This window comes from Phodopus roborovskii, unplaced genomic scaffold (assembly GCF_943737965.1).
Source record: "Phodopus roborovskii unplaced genomic scaffold, PHOROB, whole genome shotgun sequence".
Lineage (NCBI taxonomy): Eukaryota > Metazoa > Chordata > Mammalia > Rodentia > Cricetidae > Phodopus > Phodopus roborovskii.
Window position 1 is genome coordinate 1,730,380 of NW_026126618.1, and position 21,506 is coordinate 1,751,885.

A 21,506-nucleotide genomic window follows, 5' to 3' on the forward strand; every position below is an offset into this window, starting at 1 on the left:
ATGGAAGGCACCCTCTTCCAGTTCCCCAGGCTGTGATCGATTTGTTCAGGAGGAACAAATACTTCTGGGAATAAGACAGGAGATTTGAACTACTTGCTGCCTGCCGGAAACGAATGATTCTCATGACTTCCATAAGTTTGTTTTGAATAGCTCAGGAGAGTTGCTAACTTACCTTAGGATGAACTGTAAATAGGACTGGGTTATTGGGAATAAGTGACAGCATATGGTGAAGCACATTGTAAATCATAGCATGTAATTTGGAGTGTGAAGTACTAAATTCCATTTTTAAAGCAGTCTCCTTATCCACTCTGCCTGTTGGAGTGAATAAAGTTTCACAGAGCTTATAGCCAGGAAAATAAGTAAGCATCTATAGAGCTAATGACGAGTCTTGTCCCATTCTGCCACTTTTGTAATGCTTATCCGTGTGGCACTTCCTGGGGAGCCTGATTCGTTTATGTTTACTTTTTTGTTTTTGTTTTTTAAAGACAGGATCTTACTATGTAGCCTTGGCTGACTTGGAACATACTTTATAGACTAGGATGGCCTCGAACTTATATAGTTCCACCTGCCTCTGCCTCCTGAGTGCTGGGAGGTGCGTGTCACCTAATTTTAAACGTGGGAGCAGCCTCCTGGGCTGCAGCAGGGCAGTTTTCCTGCACAGGTGGAATGGGTAGACAAGAGGGAATCCATATATGCTGGCATCGGGGCGCTAGTGGCATTTTGCTATGGGGACATTCAGTCAAACTTATGACAGCTAAAGAGGAGGACAGAGAATGGGGCCAGTCTAGGGGTCGTGTGAAAACGCCTTGAAAGACACATCAGTCCAGATTGAAATCAGTACCTACATCCCCCCAGAAGTTACGGCTAAGGAAGCTGAGGGCTTTTAATAACACACAGTTTTGTTAGCAATAAGAAGAAACAGAGAGGAGGAAGCAGCTTTGATTGAAGATCAATCACAGATCGATGACTGAACAATGTAAATGTGTACAAATATTTACTGAAATTTATTGGGCTTACAGTCAGATTGTGAATAGTTCTCCAGTTGTTTAATCTAGATTTTTATATAATTCAGAAGGCATTTTAAGGCAGCTGAGCTACTGATATGCTCATTTTTCATGAGTTCATTGCTGGAAATATTCAGGTCTGCTTGTGTGTGACCAGACAGTGATAGTGTGGTTTGGAATCTTTAGAGCTCTACGGTAGCCTCATCTGCCCAGCACGTCAAGACCCCACAGGCTGCCAATGTTCCCGATCTAAACGATGCAATTGTAAAATGCTTCAATGACTATGACGTTAAGGAAACCTCCCATCACCTGGTGATTTCTCATCTGGATCTACACATCTGTGATGATATTCACACAAAAGAAAAAGGTAATCATATCAAACTGTTTTGGCTTTTGTATAAATTGACTGCAAAACTATTGTTTATTGTATGTAGTATCTATTAAATGTCACTCAGGTTGGTATAGAAATGAAACATTTATTTTATTTGTCTTACTTAATACTGGTTTAATTAACTGTTGGGTATCAATGCTAACGGTAAAATTAGGTTTGGAAATAGGCCAGATGTGGTGGTACACACCTTTATTCCCAGTGCTCGAAAGGCAGAGGCAAACAGATCTCTGTGAGTTTGAGGCCAGCCTTCTAGTACTTCATAGATTTTCAGACCCTGTCTGAAAACAGCAACAATAACAAATGGCATCCTTAAATAAAATAACTTAGGATTTTCTTTTGAAATTATGTATAAATTTTATCCTACAGTCTGTTCATTAAATATTTACCAGTAGTGAGCATTGTAATTAACTCACCTGTCTCTGAACCTGTGTTGCATTGGTATTTTGCCTGCAAGTGTGTCTGTGCACTGGTGTGTGCCCAGTCCCTCTGAAGGCCAGAAGAGAAAGTGGATCCCTTGGAACTAAAATTACACATGGTTGTGAGCTGCTGAGTGGGTGCTGGGAATTGAACTCAGGTCCTCTGGAAGAGCAGTGAGTGGTCTTATCCTGTGAGCCATCTCTCCAGCCCTGAACCCATGTCCTTTGCACACATAGAGACAACTGTGCAGCGTTCTAACGTTGTGTCTCCTGCCCTGTCTCCCCGGCTTTTCGTACAGACCCTGACTCCTGTTCGAACCCTAACCCTGCATTTATCGCTATTGAGTAGACGAGGGTAACAGGGCCGGCAGGAAGGTGCTCGTGGATTTTGAAAATCTGAGTTCCACACTTTCTGTGTTTGGTGTTTCTGCTTCTCTGTCACAGTGCCAATGGCCCACTAGTGATGGGAGAGCTCAGCAGGCAGGCTTACCTCAGGGACAGTGACATATCGTTTCGGTGAGTGTTAGAATGAAGCGAAGATCCCTTAGAAATTGAGATATTTGACCCGAGTTTTTCAGGCCTATACTAGAGTATCCTTTGGATTTTATTGCTTTTAAAGCTGAGAAAGTATCCTAGGTACTTAGGGGAAGGAATTATTCCACAGTCATCAGAGAAATCGGGAGGAGTTGACTAACAGGTAAAAGGGTAGCGGGCATATATTATAATCCCAGCCACTGGCACCTTAAAGCAGGAGGGTCACAAATTCAGGGCCTGTGTGGGCCCCAAAGTGAATTCAGAGCCAGTGTAGGCAGGTTAATTAGACCCTCTCCCAGCTTTCTTTCAAGTCTGGGGGAATATATCTCCCGGATAGCTCACTTACACGGCATGTGCAGGCGCTAGGTTCAGTCAGTCCCCACTACTGCGAGAAAGGGGGAGGGTTGCAGAGTGGGGTGTGTAAAGGAATTTGTTGTCACTTTCTTTGCCCACTGTCGGGCGCTATCGCCTTGCCTGCAAGAACGACGCTCAACAACAGGATTCTTCTGCATTTATGTTTATTGCGCGGCTCATTACAGCAAGTTGAGGGAAGACCCCGAGGAGGAAAAAGGGCTCTGCTTATAGAGAGGATCAGTGTCCGTTACTGACAGTTGCAGAGGAGCTGTGTCCGTTACTGACAGTTGCAGCCTGCAACGGTCGTAACGGTCACCCCATGACGTGGATCACACATCCGCGCCTTGCTGGCTTATGGACAGGAAACCGGCACCATCTTCGGGAATGGCACTGGTGGCTCTCTACATCTCCCCCTTTTTTGTTTTATAAACGCAACAGGCAAGGGTAGTGGTCTGATCTCCAGTAATGAGATGGACATTGTAATGACCCTGAATCCTGGTAGTCAGCCAAGTCAGTGCCATACCCGTCCGTCATCTTTTCCCTGGAGGTGGGGCCTTGGACACCAACCCACATGCAACCAGACTTGCCCTTCTCGGAGCTGCTCATGGCTAGAGTCAACACGGAGTGCAGTGCTAAGCCAAACAACCTGAGCGTGAAGAATTTATTACAGTAGGCTAAACTAAAGAAGCACCTGTCTGCGTGCAATGGGAAAAACCCCCGCAGAGCATTAGGGCTGTTTCTGGTAAAAAAAAAAAAATGGATACCCTAACCTGGTGCAATGTCATAGAAGACTCAGGGTGCAAGGGCTGTCCTATTGGACAATTAATGTCCATTTTTAAACATGCTTAGCCACACAGTGGGAGAGGAGCCTATCTCCATAGCAGCTAGGGCTTGAGCGATAACCACTTTGTCATGTGTCTGTTGAGCACGTAGCTTACACACCAACCAGAGCAGGAGCACCACCCCATCATATAACAGCAGGCCAAACCCCATTACACCCACCCACTCCTTAAAGTGGGAAAAAGCAGTGGAGATCCAGGAGAACAATCCTTCTAATAGAGAGGCGTCCACACGGGTGGAATTGGACGATGGCCATTTGAAGTTGGTCCATCAGGCTATCAAATTCTCCTGTCCATTCACCTAAAAGATACTGAAAAAGTTGTTTAGAAAGGTTTGCAGCTCTTGTATAATTTTCATATTGTACACTGGTGACACATAAATTGGAATATTTCCATTGACAGCCCAGTTGGGCTAGCTACCAGAGTGTGTCAATTTGGTCCTGCACTAAATCAATTCTCTGACTACCATCAATCCTCCTTTTAATCGTGAATCAATGGAGGCCTGTGATTGGCTAAGATCATGCCACATGGCTTTCCATTCCAAATATTGCCCCATATTGAGGCATGCTTTTGACTTTTGATATGGCACAGAGGTCATACATAGCCCTGTCATCTTCCATTCCCATCCTATTTGTGCTGCCACAAAGTGTCAATCTGTTCCTGAACTAGATCAATTCGCTGATTTAAGACCATAATACCACCTTTTAATTAAGCAGTGGCTACTTTCGCTGACAGGTTATTTAAGGCAACTGCAGTCAACAATGGAATGCCTGGCAATGGCATCCTTGGTGGCTCCCACTACTCTAGCTGTAATGGCAACCACGATAGCAGCAGTGATTCCAAAATCTCTCCTCTGTCTAAAGAGGGTCATGGTGCTTGGCTCTCTACCGGAACGGGAACGTACCTGGGCATTCTGGTCACAAGGGCCAAAGGAAATTTTCCTCCATCCCAACATAAAGAATAGAAGCATTCTTGAGGTGTACAATATAGCATTCTCTCACTAGAGTTTGCAAAGGTGCTATTGCTTAATCACAAACACAAAAGGATTAGAGGCTCAACGTTGAGCTGGGTTTTGATTACAATAAGGAGCCCACCTGGGTTGCTGGGGAATAGTGGAGTTACCCCTCTCCTGGGCTCTAGGACATCAACCTCTAATCCAGGTGGCATTACTCTTCCAAATGGTTTCACCACGTGGCGATTAAGAGCTTTCACCTGCGCTATTGCAAAAGCAGTGGTTATTTCAGGGGGTCTGGCTTGCTCAAACCACATTAGTTTGGAAGGAATCCACAGCTTTTTATTTTCTGTGGAAACAAAAATAGAAATCCTTTTCCCCAGTAACTTGTTCTTGAACTTAAATTTTGGAGTCAAAACATTTTAAAAATATATAAATTGAATTAATCCAGCAACATTTCCTTTAACAGTTGTTTCCTCAGCAGTCAAACAATACAAAGACAATATAATACCGTACAGTATCCAGATTCTCTCCATCTGTGGCTTTTTTTATTATTCTGTTGCTTTTCTATTTTATTTTATTTTTATTTTTTTGATCAGTCTCTCGGGGCTCTTTGCTAGCCTTTTTCTTTTTGGGCGCACCCAACTTTTAGTCACGTTCTGCTTCTGACATGCTTTCCTGATAGCATGTCTACCAGAACTTACCTTATTTTCACGGTCTGCTTCTGACATGCTTTCCTGATAGCATGTCTATCAGAACTTACCTTATTTTGTTACCTGTCTGCCACAGTTCTGAATCCTCTCCAGCTGACTGAAGGGTCCCCCTTGTGCCGCTGATGTCAGGTTCCCAGGTTTCGGCACCACTTGTCCGGCGCTATCGCCTTGCCTGCAAGAACGATGCTCAACAACAGGATTCTTCTGCAGCTATGTTTATTGCGCGGCTCATTACAGCAAGTTGAGGGAAGACCCTGAGGAGGAAAAAGGGCTCTGCTTATAGAGAGGAGCTGTGTCCGTTACTGATAGTTGCAGAGGAGCTGTGTCCGTTACTGACAGTTGCAGCCTGCAACAGTCGTAACGGTCACCCCATGACGTGGATCGCACATCCGCGCCCGGCTGGCTTATGGACAGGAAACTGGCACCATCTTCGGGAATGGCACCAGTGGCTCTCTACAGCCCACTTTGTGTCTTTTGGTTTATAGTTGTCATTTTCTGCTTTAGTGCTTGAAAAGGAAAAACCAAAAAACGGTTGCAGCATAGTAACAAATGAGGTGGTGAAACTCAGCGTTTTTGCTTAGAATTTTCTAAGCTCTGGCATTTCTGCTATTACTCCCTCATAAGCACACTGGGTGAAGTCTCCCACACCGTCGTTCTGCAGTGACATCTCTGTTGTGAAATCCTAAAGGCTCGGAAATATTCATCAGTTTGCAAAAACCTCATCAGGTGGTGAAAAGTAATCGAGACACTTTTATTACCACGTTTGTGTCACCCATTTGGCAGGTTTTGTTGCAGAATCTATTTTTATGACAGAGCTCTACCTCAGAAACAACTCATGTTCTTTGCACGTACCATATCACTTTCAAATCACCAAAACAAAAGAGCAAAAATTCTGAGTACCAAAACAAATAGCTCCAAGCACATGGAGGTCAGAGGACAGCATTTGGGAGTCTGGGAACTGAACTCGGGTTATGAGCCGGGCTTGCTGATGCGTTTAACCTGCTGAGCGGACTCATGGGCTGGCTTCAAAGCTTCAGATGAGGACTGTGGAGCTATGCTAAAAGTTGCATTAATTGTTACAAACCAGAGTTAACAATTTTTGGGTTATTGCTACTTGGAATCTGAGTTTTGTAATGCTTTTAATGATAAATTCAGTGTTTCAAATATTTGCTTAGTGTTTCTTTCCCTCTCCTGCCCTCTCTTCTTTTTCTCTTCCCAGAGTCAAGTAGACGTGTTAGTGGAGGTGCTATGCAGCTCTCTTTCACACAGCTGACCATAGACTATTATCCTTATCACAAAGCAGGTATGTATAATAACTTTTTTAACATATGCAAATTTTGCTCTTAAAATGACACAGCCAGTTACTTTTTTTAAATTTAATTGTTCGTTTGTTTTAATTTATTAAGAAGAAAAGAGACCAAGATATTGTTATTATTTTTCTTCTGGCAGCGTTTTGCCAAGAATATAGAATTATCCTAGAAATAGATTAGAAACTATTATTGTTAGAAATTGACCAGTTGGGGCTAAGGTGTCACTCAACGTTTGGGAACTTAAATAACGAGTTTGCGACTGTAGGTTCGATTCCCAGCATCACAGAGAAATGGGGTGGGGAAGGAGAAGAGGAGAAGAGCATCAAACTTATCTAAATAAACACTAAGCATATGTTTTTAAACTTGCAAAGAACTAGAATATAGCAACACGTATTATTTTGTTATTTGTGACAAATCATTAGTCAATAATTTGAATTTTTAAATGATATTGGAAATTTCCCCCCTTTTCTATATTTTCAAATTCATTAGTAAATAAGATTTAATGGGCTCTTTGTCATCAAGTATTGATATATTCTTTTTTCCTAAATAGAATTTGACAATCACACCTATCTCTGAATTTTGGTAGTATTTGTTTTCATTTTGTAATTTACACTAATAAGAGAAAAGTGAAAACAAAATATAATAAAATTTCCAGGTGTTTTAAAAAGTAACAAGACTGTTATGTTCAGGCTCCTCTCTTAGTACCTATCACTTCTCTGTTGGCACAAGCAAATTTAGAAACTGCTGTTTGTCCCCTTGTCTTTTGGAGGGCTGTGTCTCAGGGCCTGTCCTATTCAGGAAGGTTTGCAGAACCTGTGAGCCCAGCACCAGGGGGATGCAGGAGGATGCCCAGGGGCAGGGGGATGCAGGAGGATGCCCAGCGATGCAGCCTCAGTCTCAAAGGAAGAGAAAAGCCTCCTAACTGTGGAGAGTATTCTTCTTTCAGAAGGGAAGACAGTCATAGAGCAGGTTTTATTTTCTTTTGTGTGTACCTGAAACTTCTGTAAATCATTACAAAGAAACCTGATCTAGATTTTGTTTTGTCCTCTCAAAACGTGTATCTGTTTATGATTGGAGCCTGTGTTGGGCAGTTTTGTTGTTTCCCTAAATGTTTGCTATGTCAGTCACTTTTTATAGCAGTCTTGATGAAAGGTTTTTTCCTTGGAATTTTTCTGAGATTCTGTATAGTTTTGCCAGGTAATTGAGCATCTACTAAAAATTGCCCAAATCTTTAGCTTTGAATTGAGCTTTGTTTCACCAAGGATAGGTTCTAGATAGAAAGTCATCTAGGTTATTTACTTTTGAGAATTTTTCCTCTGTCTTGCTCTGATTTTGTTAGAGAAGTAAATTATTATTATTTTTAATATTAAAGACTTAAGCCTGGTATAGTAAGCCCTCCTCTAAATCAAGACCCTCTCTCAAACCAAAAGTTTAAAATCAGGCATGCAATGAAGTTTCTCTTACTCATTTTTACAGGAGATAGTTGTAATCATTGGATGTATTTTAGTGATGCAACCAAAACAAAGAATGGATGGGCTAATGAGTTGTTACATGAATTTGAATGCAACGTTGAAATGCTTAAACAGGCTATGAAGGATCGTAATGCAGGTTCACCTCCCAAATCCCCAACTCATGTCTCTCCCCAGCACACACAAACAGGTATGTCACCAAATGATGGTCCCCTAATATTCTGATGGGGTGAGGAGGTGAAGGGAGCATGAGAATATATTTTTATGAATATCATTTCTAAGTATTGTTTGAAATTCAAAAGGTGTAGACTAACAGTTGTATAGACTGACACTTTAATTTTTTTTAATAATGTGAGTGTGTATATGTTTGTGTTTGGGTTTATGCACATGTGTGTAAAGCCTGTGGAGTGAGAAGAGAGCACAGGATCTCCTGGCATTGAAGTTACAGCTGTGAGCTACATAACATGGGTCTTGGGAACCAAACTTGATTCCTCTGCACAAGACCGTGAGCTCTTAACTGCTGAGTCTTAACTGCTACCTCAACACTTTGCAGATTAGTATAACCAATAGTAGTAAAATCCACTTAGAATATTTAGATTCTCAAGTGCTTTATTAATTTTTCATTTTTAACATCATGAGTGACTTAAAATATGATTCCTGTTTTAAAGATTAATCATTACAAAAGCAAACTTGTTGTATCCATATGTATTATCTTGTTTGAGAAATTTAGCATTCATCTGTAGTAGATTTCTCTACCTCAGAAGAGTGCTATGAAATAATTTCATAGTGATTTGAAAGGAGTTTTTGTGTCTCACAGAGAAAGGGACCCCTAAAGCATCTTCATTGTTACCCCAGCAGTCCAAAGCAAAGCTGATGTCCAGCTCTGTCGTTGTTAGACTTGCAGATTTCAATATATACCAGGTATGTATTAGGTCTTCTCATCTCAAGCAACCCAGGTAATTATTCCTACTATTTATCTTTAAAGCTCTAGACTAATTTTATGAGATGCAAATTATATGTGATAGAAAATATTAGTTCACTGACTTTTATTTATGCAATTATCTTGAATCAGACAAACTGAAGTCAAGGGAGAAATATGGCAGGTTGTTTCAAGTCCTGGGGCTCCTAATTACACCCGGGTTCAGAGCTGCACTCACAATACTCACTGGAATCTTGTCACATTCGCTTTGATTGTAAGGAAAAAGATACAAAGAAGAACCTGCCATAGAAATAATACACAGAGCACAGTCTGGAAGGCTTTTGGATGTCAACTTCAGGCTGTTGGTGTAGCTTAGTGGTAGTCCGCTTCCTTAGCATTCATAGGGCCCTGGGTCCCTCCCTAGCCCCTCGGTGTGAATATATACTGTAGACATGAAGTATTGCTTTTGTGGTTGGATTCATCTTGGAGTAGACTGAAGGCAGATGACCCAATGTCTTCCCTGACCTCTAACCATTAATAGGACTATTGAGTGTGACCAGCCCAACCTATAGTCTTCTGGTTTGCATACCTCCATCAGCTGACATTATGAGTAGGAAATTATAATTTGTGATTATCTCTGGGGAGCATGAACAAAGCCCAGAGCTCTTCATAGAGACCTAATTTCTTACAGCACAGTGGTCTATGTGGAAGAACCTGAAATGCCTTTTTGCTGTACTCAGCTCTTATAAACTGTGCTATGAGTTTATTTTTTATTTTTATTCTTTTGTGAATTTACTTTTATGTGAAGAACTCTGTCCCACATGTACTGTTTTATTCAAACTGTAGTCATATAGCCTACAACAAAATTATATTTGACCTTTTTTGAAGAATAAAAACATTTAGGTTGATGTAATTATTTATAAGTTGTTCTCATTTATTGTGGTTAAGTCTATTGCTTTATCTGAAAAGTTTTCTTTTAAGAATTCGTAAAGTCCTGATTATTTTCTCATTGTTCATAGCTTTCTTTACAAGCTATTTATAATGTAGCTTATTTACTTTTTACTGATTTTTTTTCTTTTCCTTTGCAACAGGCTCTCGTGTAGCACAGGCTAGCCTTGAGTTCCCTATGTAGCTAAGGCTGGATTTGAGCTGTTTTTATTCCTAACTCTTCCTCCTGAATGCTGGGGTTATAGGGATGGGCAACCACACCAAGCTTTAAAGTAAACTTTAAATCTTAACTTTTAAGTGAAAGCATAGATGAATGAGGGAGAGTAATTACTCATCATCTTAAGTTGTTCACAATTAATGTAATGAGGATACTCTATATCCAGAGACATTATAAGACCATAAAAGTGACAGAAAATAGTAATATCTCAATGTTAGCAACTTTTACAATTAAAAATATGCTTTTGTTTTTAAGTTGATATAATCAAGAAGTGTTTCGTGTCTGTATGTGCAGAAGAGTTTTTAAATTTCACATTGTAAATTATCTCAAATCTATGTTACAAAGAACGAGAAAGTTTTATTCTATCAGGAAAATACATTCTCTAAATGCTTCATATAAGATATAGATACATGTGGATCTGGGAGGATGGCTCAGCGGGAAGGTGTTTGCTTCCAAGCCTGATGACCTGGGTTTGATCCCTGGGACTCACGTGATAGGATGTGAGAACTGACTCCCTAAAGTTGTTCTCTCACTGCTACATGTGTACCATGGCACGTGTGCGTGCGCACATGCACACACACACATGAGCACACACACGCACATACACATGCACACACACACGCACACACACGCACACGCACATACACACACACGCACACGCACACACATGTACACACACACAACAGTAGTAGTAACAACAATAATAGTAATACATGAAAAAGAAATATGCACTTTAGTTGAGCAAATGAAACAGAACAGTTTCCAAGCCTACTTACTTAGCCTCAATAAAACGTCATCGGTTGCGAATTAGTGCAGTCTTTATGTTAGTGGCTGTCCTGTGCCCCAGTCCTGTAACTAAGGTTGGCATGGACTTCTGTTTTTCACGGTTCCACTCTCGGACCCTGGGATTGCAGGCCTGTGCCACCGTGCCCGGATTGTACAGTGCTGGAGATTGAACTTGGGAATTTGTACACACCCCTAGCCCAGTGTGTACATTTCCCTGATGTAATTACAAGTGAACCATAAGCAGAAAGAGTGACAACAGTATATTTGGGGCCTTAGAAATAATAGTTCTCTTGGAAATAATTAAGAAATCAAATTATTTGAACTATGTATACTTATATTGTGTTTTACATCAATTATTTCTGTAAAATTGACACACTTTTATTATTGTTATTATTTTGTTTGTTCAGACAGGGTTTCTCTGTGAAACAGCCCTGGCTATCTTGCAACTAACTGTAAACAGGCTGGTCTCGAACTCAGAGGTCCACCTGCCTCTGCCTCTCAAGTACTGGGATTAAAGGCATGTCCCACTACCATCCAGTTCATTATAATAATGATTATTTTTTAAAAGACTTATTTATTTGTTATGTACCCAGTGTTCTGTCTGCAGTGTATCTGCACATCGGAAGAGCGCACCAGACCCCATTATAGTTGCTTGTGAGCCACCATGTGGTTGCTGGGAATTGAACTCAGGACCTCTGGAAGAGCAGCCAGTGCTCCTAACCTCTGAGCTATTTCTCCAGCTCTCATTATACTTATTTTCAAATTACAATTCACTGATATTAAATACATTCACATTTTTTTTCCCTTTTCTGTATTGCAAACTATAAAGTGCTTTCATAATAATAGAGACTATGATGATTTATAAAGAACAGATTGGGGAACTGTTCTGGCCTAGATTCTACTCTGTGTCTTGAATCTGCCACTTATTTATCTATATTAACTGATGATATACAATTTTTGCTATTTTCCTGTCATTTTTAAGGCTCAAAATAGTAAGTTTACCAAAGGTAATATACAAAGTGAAGTTTTTTTCTTTTTGTTTTGTTTTTGTCAGAACAGGGTTTCTCTGTGTGGTAAAGTTAATGTTTTATTTGCGAAGATCTGAATTGATAGGAGTTTTCTGAGTGATTGGTGGGTATTTCATCTTGGATGTCATTCTTGTACATGTATTTACATGTTTGCATGCCACCCACACCCTTAATGCTGCACACAGCAGCGTACATACGCAGGGGTGAGAAGGCAACTTGCAGGGCTCTGTTCTCTTCCCCATGCGGCTTCCAGGGATCGAGCTCAAGCCATCAGGCATGGCAGCAAATGCCTTCACCCATAGAGCCTGGAAGTGATCTTAAGATTGGAAGTCGTGTGTGCGTACGTTGTAAAAATTCTTTAGAAGGAGCTTTATTCTCTAGAATCTAAGCAAACTTGTTTTCCCAGGTCTCTACAGCGGAACAATGTCGCTCTTCCCCCAAAAGTATGATTTCCTGCAACAAAAAATCCCTGTATCTTCCACAAGAAATGTCAGCTATCTACATAGAGTTCACGGAATATTACTATCCAGATGGCAAAGATTTTCCAAGTAAGAGAGTTTATTTTGTTATTGTTTGTTCATTACTGAACTTTTGGATGACAAGTTTGGGTTTTATAAATTCATACAGGAAAATTTACTCTTATCACGGTGCTTAGGACATACCTTTTATACTAAATTTATACACATTGCTAATAGTTGTTCGTGGGTTCTTTTCCTCCCTATTGTGGCCTTTTTGATGGCATGAATCTTGTGGCAGTTGTCACTGATTTTATGTGCTTTTATCCTGCTTTTTTGTGCTTATTAGTAATTTGTTTAAGGAAGTATGAATGAATGTTATTGGAGAAAATTGTCACTTTTTTTCTTTTGTAAAATTCTATTGGCAAGTCAGAATTATGAAACTGTTCTATTAAAAATGAAAAATTTAAGTTTCTTTTAGCTTCCTAAAGATAAATAGCTTTGTAAGCTCTTTTGGCTTCCTAAAATTAAAATTATTATGCATTTGTTTATTTGAATATTAAAATTATGTGTTTTGTGTCATTTCACTCTAATTCTTCAAATTAAAGTCTTTCATGTATTGTGGTCTTTGAGTGTGTGTGGTATGTGTGTGGTCAGGTATAATACATATGTACGTGTGTGGAAGTCAGAGACCAACTTCAGGTGTCAAATTTTTTCTGTTTTTCAAAACAGGGTTTCTCTGTGTAACCCTGGCTGTCCTGGAACTCACTTTGTAGACCAGGCTGGCCTCGAACTCTCAAGAGATCCACCTGTGTCTGCCTCCTGGGTGCTGGGACTAAAGGTGTGTGCCACCACTGCCCAGCCAGGTGTTATTTTTTTATGCTCTGTCCACTTTGGTTTATTTTGTTTGGTTGTTTTTGCTTTGGCTGTTTTAGACAGGGTCTCACTATGTAGTCTTAGCTGGGCTGGTACTCTCACTGTGTAGATCAGGCTTGCCTTGACCTCAAAGTTCTGCATGCCTTTCCCTTCTGAGGGCTGGGACTAAAGCCATGTGCCGCCATGCTTGATCCACTTGGTTTTTTGAGGCAGGATGCCTCACTGGCCTGGTGCTCACCAAGTATATTAGGCAGCTGGCTGAGCAGCCGCAGGGACTCCTGTCTAGTCTTTACCTCCCTGTGCTCAGGTCACAGATGGACAGACCTGGCTTCTGTTACACAGGTCCTGTTACTCAAGTCCTCGTCCTTGTAAAACTGCCTGTTTCTTTAATGCTGACTTATTTAAAAATTATTACTTTGTGTATGTGAGTGTTTTGCCTGCATATGTGTCTGTGTGTGTAATGTGCCAGGAAGACAGAAGAGGGTATCAGGTCCCCAGGAACTGGAGTTACATACAGACGGTTGTGTGTGGCCACGTGGGAGCTGGGAATCAGACCTGGGCCCTGGGGAGGGGCAGCTGAGCAGGGGCAGCTGAGCAGGGGCAGCTGAGCAGGGGCAGCTGAGCTGTCCACCCCCAGCAGTGTTGACTTTGGGATGTAGGCTTTTACTTTCAAGGATTGGTGCTCCTGAAATGGCTTTTGGTTTTATTATAAAATAAGGCATTCTAGACACCACTTTAGAGAAATGTCCAAGTATTTTACTGTTCTTTCCCTTTTGGGCCAAACGGATGGCATCTAATCCTTAGTTTCCATTCCCAGCATTGTCCTGTGGATGTGCGCTCATCACTTGTTTCTTCTCTCAACTCTTCTTCTGACTGTGGATAGGGCTGAGGCATTTTCTCAGCGGCTTGTAGGTAATGAAAGGGCACAGCTGAAACCCAAGCATGGTCCATCCGCTGCTGCTTCCCACGGTAGTGCACTGTCCCCAGGGCGTTCACGGCAGCCCTCCCTCAGTCCTCAGTGGTTGCTGTACTTAACTAAACCGCGTCATTCTGCAAGTGAGGCGTTTTGTTTGTTTGTTTGTTTGTTTTGAGTTAAGACTAGTTTCCAGGTTGTATGATTTCTTAAATTAAAAAAAAAAAAAAAAAAAAGAGAGACAGTATCTCACTGTGTAGCCTTGGTTGGCTGTCCTGGAAGTTGCTCTGTTGACCCGGCTGCCTCCTGTCTCTGCCTCCTGGCGGGCTGGGGTTGACGGTGTGTACCACTGTGCATCAGCCACACTGGACAAGGGCCCGCTCAAATGACTCACTTTGCCTTAATTCCTCTTCAGAAGCTCCGTCTCCAGATAGTCACTGAGCTGCCGAATCTGAAGACGCGAGGACTTGGGAGGCGTGGGGTAGAGCGTCTGTTTGGTGACGAGAGGACTTGGGAGGCGTGGGGTAGAGCGTCTGTTTGGTGACGAGAGGACTTGGGAGGCGTGGGGTAGAGCGTCTGTTTGGTTCATAGCGCTTGTGCCTGCTTTTCATGTTTGCTTTGTATACTGCCTCCTTCACTTAATACTATGAGCCCTAAGGGTTCTGCTAGCTAATTTGCTTACGTTTTTAGTGCTGAGATGTAACTTAGTATTAGAGGGCTCACCCAGCTGTGTCTGTGGTACCTGGTTTCCGACCTCAGCATCACCCCAGCCCCAGACAGGGTCACCTGGAGACCCTCTTGGAAATGGCACAGAGCCCTCTGCTGCTCGGTGTTGTTCCTTCTCTCTGTGCTCAGCTTGGGGATTACCTTTGCTCTATAGTCTTCTGGGTGCTGCCATCACCATCTTAAATTAGAAGTTCCCTTCTTCCAGAGTGAAGCATTCTTCTCTGCACTCCACATTCTTTTATTACTAAAGACAAACACCTTGGCGTCACAGCTGGTCTCGGAGAGGCTTGAATCACAACATTTTTCACTTAATATTTATCTCATGTATAGAAATTTTAATGGAATTGGACCATGCTTTATTTCTTTTATGTTCTGTGTCCTTAGCATAATGCAGAAATATAGACCTTCAGTGAATCATTGCTTTTGTGAATTGAGTAAAGAGATAAATGCAAGCCCCCAAATCAAATGGAGATTATGGTAGAATATTCATTCTTCTGGCTTTCTACATTTGGGATTTCTTTTTCTTAATTTGATCTGAACTCCTATAAAACATTTTTAAGACTCATTTTAATCCTAAAGTCACATACCCCATGTACCTATTTGTCTGCTTCATTTACTTATTATTTTTTAAAAGGTAGGGTTTCTCTATGTATTCTCTCTCTATGTATTCCTGGCTGTCCTGGAGCCTGCTATATAGGCCAAGCTGGCCTTGAACTCCTGCCTCTGCCTCTAGTGTTAGGAATAAAGGTGTGTGCTATTGCACTGGTCACTTTACTTAAATTCATGTTTTATTAAACAAAGACTCTAAACAAAGTATTTATCGTGTCTATTATGTACAACAATCATGAATACTTTTAACAAAAATGTATTGATCTCTCAATATCTCTGTTAATACAGACAGAAAAACAGTCCAACCCATTTTTAATGCTTCTAGTTATCAGCATCCACAACACTTGTACCTGCTGCAATTGGACAGTTCATGGTAGCTTTCCAGGATGGAGAGGACCCACCATTCTTGCCTCTTCTCGTTAAGATTTTACTTTTCAGAAGCATAGTTTCTAGCCACCTAATGTTCTTTGCCATGTTTTCACTTTGTGGACCTGAATTCAGTTTCATGCACTGCAGGTTAGTGTTTAAGTCACAACCCCTTAACAGGAGGAAGCATTATAATGTGTTTTCCTTCCTACCACCTAAAAACATAATGGGTGTATGCATAGTTATTATATCCTTGCAAAAGTCCAGGTCAGTTTTACTTGCTAGGATTCCTTTATGTAATCAAGACATTTATATACATAGGAGGTTGTTGATTTTAGACAAGTTTAGATTATTAAAATGAATTGTGTGCCTGTGGGAGTTTTGTATTTTCTTTGGACATCATTAAGATGTCTTAGCCCAGCATATAACTCTTTTTAATGTTTTTTTTTTTAATTTATTATTCATATGTTTTGCTGGCATGTATCCCTGAAGGCCAGAAGAGGACACTAGATCTCATTACAGATGGCTGTGAGCCACCATGTGGTTGCTGGGAATTGAACTCAGGACCTCTGGAAGAGAAGCCAGTGCTCTTCACCTCTGAGCCATCTCCCCAGTCCCCCAGAATATAACTTTAATGCTATACAAATTTTGCCATTTTGCTGACAGTGATGTGCTCTGGGCATCCAGTGTCCTGGAAGATTTGCTTCTTCCATTCATGCTAAATTTTGTTACAGATTGAACTGATGAAGGAGTGTCTGGATATCTAGTTCCTCATTTTACTTTCAGGCTATATAGTCTGTTCTTACTGTTTATCCTTGGACCAATAATCAATGTCATGTCTTCATCATCTTCATCATCTTCAAGGCCCTGGTGAACCATCTCAGTCTCTATTCTGTCTCTCTCTCAAATTCTTCCAATTACAGGGATTTTAGCTCCTGACATGTATGGGTTGAGGGCAGTATCAGAGGTTTCAGTCCATCCTCAGCCCACGCTATTGGTTTTAGGTCTGTGAGAGTAAGATGCATCACTGTGGAAAGACATTCATTTTATCTCTAAAGGGTCTTTTTCTTTGGAACAACAAAAATCTGTATGTATTCAACTCTTAAGAGCACGAGTTGGCTCTGTTGGAGGTAGTATCAATACATGGGAAGAAGAGTTCAACCTGCTGTTGAACTATTAGTTATGCTATGATAACTATGAATCATACTTATCAGAAACTGGGGAGCCTCACCTGGTGTGTCACGTGTTACTGGGAAAATTGGAGTCCTGTCTCAGGATTCTTAGTTTTATAAAGACCTTAGCAAGCTGTTCTGAAATGTGTAGCTTTTGTGATGGATATACCCTCTAATTGTCAGCAGTAGCTTAGTGGGAGGAAACTTGAGTGGGTGTTAACAGATTATTTGAGACACTAAAGTTACTGCTTTGACCCAAACCCTGTTCTGGGCCTTTACTAAAGAGGAAGTGAGTGTACTTCTTCCTCTTGGGCTTTCTGCCCTGCTCATCGCTTTCCTAGGAAACTGGCTATTAGAGGACGCAGAGTGTGATGCGGATAGGAAAGGCTTTACAGACAGGTCACAGGTCCCGATGTTGACACAGCGTTTTTCAAAGGTCTTAGAAGCTTGCTTCTGTGTAAATCGAATAGCACTTTCTGTCTATACATTTAATTCTACATTAAACTATATCTTGCAGTTAATGAAGCAGTGGAAAATGTCTTGTGTTTGTATTTGCTGTTAGTTACATATCTAACTTCATATGTGATATTTAAGAAAGAATGCTGCTTGTTAAGAATATCTTTTCTCGGGAAACATAACTGTCTATTAATGGTGCTTAACGTTTTTTGTTTTTTGTTTTTTTTCTCCACAGTTCCATCTCCTAACCTGTATAGCCAGCTGAATGCTCTACAGTTTACTGTAGATGAAAGAAGTATTCTGTGGTTAAACCAATTCCTACTAGATTTAAAACAGAGTCTTAATCAGTTCATGGCTGTGTACAAGTTGAATGACAATTCAAAATCTGATGAGCATGTTGATATTCGAGTTGATGGCTTAATGCTAAAGGTATTGTATAAACAAGTGGCTGCTAGAATACAGCTATTTTATTCTTTGTGTGAAAGAGAGACAGAGATAGAGAGACAGATAGAAGGGATCTCACTGTGAAGCTCTGGCTGTCCTGGAACTCACCTAGATCTGTCCACCTGCCTTTGCCTCCCAAGTGCTGGGATTAAAGGCGTGTGCCAATGCACCCAGGTAGTGTATTCCAGGATATAACACTGCGTTTAAATGTGAATAAATTTAATTATCTTAATTTTTATGTTGAAATTTAAGATTGAATTTTGATTTGCAGTTATAGAAAATATAGGAGACTGCTTCCCTCCATTTGTATATTTATGATTTTAATTTTCTTTCTATTCATTTGGAAGTAAGATATAGCAATAAAATGTAAATATATAGTTGGACGGCTCAGCAGTTAAAGGTGCTTGTAGCCAAGACTTATTACCTGAATTCAATCTCTGGGTCTCACATTATGAGTGAAAAATTGACTCCTGCTAGTTGTCCTCTGATTTCTACACTCTCCCCATGACACTAAATCAAACAAATAAATAAATAAACGAATAAATATTACAAAAAAAAGTCTTTAAAAATCTTTAGTGTCCCCCCCCACCCCCCCACCCCCCCACCCCACCCCCGCCCTTGACTACAGGGTTTAAACAGTTTTTCTCCTCAGCTAATCTGGGCTGTGTACATTCTTTAGTTTTTAAAGGGAAAAGATTAAAAGACAAAATAGCTTAGTAAATAGAGTAAGCTCTGCACATAACTGAAATCTTATTGCATGGTCTGTTGTTGATAGGTTATGTACAGTAATCTCTTTTAAGAAATTATACAAAGCCAGGTTCTGGTGGTGCATGTCTTTAATTCCAACACTCAGGAGGCAGAGGCAGGTGGATTTCTGTGAGGTCAAGACTAGCCTGGTCTGTGAAGCAACTTCCAGGACATCTAGAGCTATTACACAGGGAAATTCTATCTCAAAAACAAACAAAAAACAAAAAATTATACAAAATAATACTCCACATATCCTGGCATAAATAAAATCTTCTCAATTTGTCATAAAGGGACATGTTCTATGGCTGTTTGAGACAGATCTAAATAATGATCACTATATTTTCTGAGTATGAACAGTACCTAGAAACCACTCTGAACTCTTTGATATGGACACTCGAAGACTAGATTCAATTCACCCTTAGGAGTTATTCCACTGAAGTTTGACGCATCAGCTTAGTCGTGTTCTCTTAACTAATGTCCTGCCTGTTTTCTCTGGAGGGCTGGGATGACAGGTGTGTGCTGTTGGACCCAGCCCAGACAATTGGTTATGGTGACATCCGTTTGTCTAGTGATTTGTCCCCTAAAACACTTGGATTTAAAAATCTTAACAAAATATCAGTATTGCTTTTTAGACTTAGATTTTCCTCTCTGACCTCAAACACTTCAAGTTTTGAAGAATGCGTCTATTTCCTTATCTGTTTATTCATTTATGCACTGTGGTGCTGGACATCAAATCTAAGGCCTTGTATATAATGGCATGCGTTTTTGTCAGTGAGCTACATCCAACACACCTGCATTTTTTTCTGGTTATGGTGTGATTAAAAATACATAATCGTGAACATTGTTAATACACATGATGTCTCATAAGCCGTGTGTCCTCAGTGCTTAATTTGTTAACCGAATTTATTAGGAGGACTCAGCAGAGGGAGAAGAGGTGATTTATATCAGGAGAAGAAAGACTAGAAGGCTTGTAATTGTTTCGAGGGAAAATATCTGAAAATAATTACAAGCCTTTTTCATATTTTACCCAGGTGTAGGGATTTGTAATTGAGCTGTGTCAGTTGTTTTTCCTTGTAGTTTGTCATCCCTTCTGAGATGAAAGCAGGCTGCCATCAAGATCAGCCCCACACAGTGTCTATACAGAGTTCAGAAGTGACCGCCACCAACACAAGGCACTGCCCAAACTGCCGGCACTCGGACCTAGAGGCTTTGTTCCAAGACTTCAAAGACTGTGACTTTTTTAGCAAAGCTTATACTAGATTCCCCAAATCCTGTGACAGTTTCAATCTCCTCCATCCAATCTTCCAGAGACACGCTCATGAACAAGATACCAAAATGCATGAAGTTTATAAAGGGAATATTCTTCCCAAGTTGAATAAAAACACTCTTAAGACGTCTGCTGCCACCGATGTGTGGGCAGTGTACTTCTCCCAGTTTTGGATAGACTATGAAGGGATGAAAAGTGGAAAGGGACGGCCAATAAGCTTTGTAGACTCCTTCCCTCTGTCCATCTGGATTTGCCAACCCACGAGATATGCAGAGTTACAGAAAGAGCTTCAGACTTGTGATCAAGTGTCTCTCAATACCTCACAGAGCGAGTCCAGCGATCTGGCTGGCCGAATGAAGCGGAAGAGACTCTTGAAGGAGTATTATAGTACAGAGTCTGAGCCGTTGACAAATGGCGGTCAGAGACCTGCATCAGAAACGTTTCTACGGTTTTCCTCTTCGTCTTCAGATGCGGATGTTCACGTCCTGGTTCGTGTTCACAAACATGTCAGCATGCAGATCAATCACTACCAGTATCTGCTGCTGCTTTTCATACACGAGTCGCTCATTCTGCTTTCGGATGCCCTACGGAAGGACGTGGAGGCTGTGACCGGCAGCCCTGCTTCTCAGACCTCTGTTTGCATTGGCGTTTTACTTAGGAGTGCGGAGCTCGCCCTGCTGCTGCATCCCGTGGACCACGCGAGCACGCTGCGCTCTCCTGCCTCTGAGAGTGTGAGTGCGCTGCTTCCCGACTACCTACCCTCAGAAAATGGGGCCTTTTTGTCTTCAAAGAGAAAACAAGGTGGTAGTGGTATACATCGAATTAGAAACGCTACTCTTAATCACATGTCAGACAACAGATCGATGAGTGTTGACCTTAGCCATGTCCCTTTAAAGGATCCTTTGCTTTTCAAGTCAGCCAGTGACACAAATCTGCAGAAAGGCACTTCCTTCCTGGACTATTTATCAGACAAACATTTAGGGAAAATAAGCGAAGATGAAAGTAGTGGCCTTGTTTACAAGAGTGGCTCAGGAGAAATGATGGCAGAAGTAAGTCACAGAAAGGATGTGTCTTGCACAGACTCCAATAGTGTCCTGAACTGCAGAGAGGACTCAAATAGGCTTTCCCTGAATAACAGCGGAAATCAAATAGCACCTTCAAATGCTTTAGCTGGTAAAGGAAGTGGAACTATAGAGTCAATCTTCAGAGCTGAAGATTTCCTTCCTGAAGTCCCGTTAGTCCCGGAGAACCTGGAGGACAGTAAAGAAGAGATGCCCACAGCCAGATCACTTAAACCCCAGCCGTCCTCCAGGTAATGGCACTGTTGGGAATATAAGTGGTTTTGCTATGTCTTTGGCTTCTTTGTTTCTTTTGTTTGGGAGCAGAAAACCTCATGACAAGATGTGGCTTTCTTAGGACTATTTTCGGAATCTCAGGAGGCCTTTTAGCTTCTACCTGTTGGTACACTTCTGGATGCCGTGTGATGTGCTAGCTTTCCTATAGTTGTCTTCCTTGATGGCCAGCATCTCCGTGGCCTGGCAGGCTAGGAGTTGAGTGCTCCTGCAGACTTTGCCTCCCCCGTGCTGGGATTACAG

At 41.2% G+C, this 21,506-nt stretch overlaps 1 protein-coding gene across 1 annotated transcript in view; it reads left to right on the top strand.

Annotated features, from left to right (window-relative positions):
- The window catches only part of Bltp3b (bridge-like lipid transfer protein family member 3B), a 65,812-nt gene that overhangs the window by 34,471 nt on the left and 9,835 nt on the right, over window positions 1-21,506 (top strand). Inside the window, exons 8-14 of the mRNA XM_051206337.1 lie at window positions 1,191-1,371; window positions 6,423-6,506; window positions 7,990-8,172; window positions 8,800-8,903; window positions 12,287-12,428; window positions 17,689-17,882; window positions 19,722-21,223. Coding sequence (XP_051062294.1) covers window positions 1,191-1,371; window positions 6,423-6,506; window positions 7,990-8,172; window positions 8,800-8,903; window positions 12,287-12,428; window positions 17,689-17,882; window positions 19,722-21,223 — 2,390 coding nt within the window. The remainder of the gene's footprint in view (window positions 1-1,190; window positions 1,372-6,422; window positions 6,507-7,989; window positions 8,173-8,799; window positions 8,904-12,286; window positions 12,429-17,688; window positions 17,883-19,721; window positions 21,224-21,506) is intronic.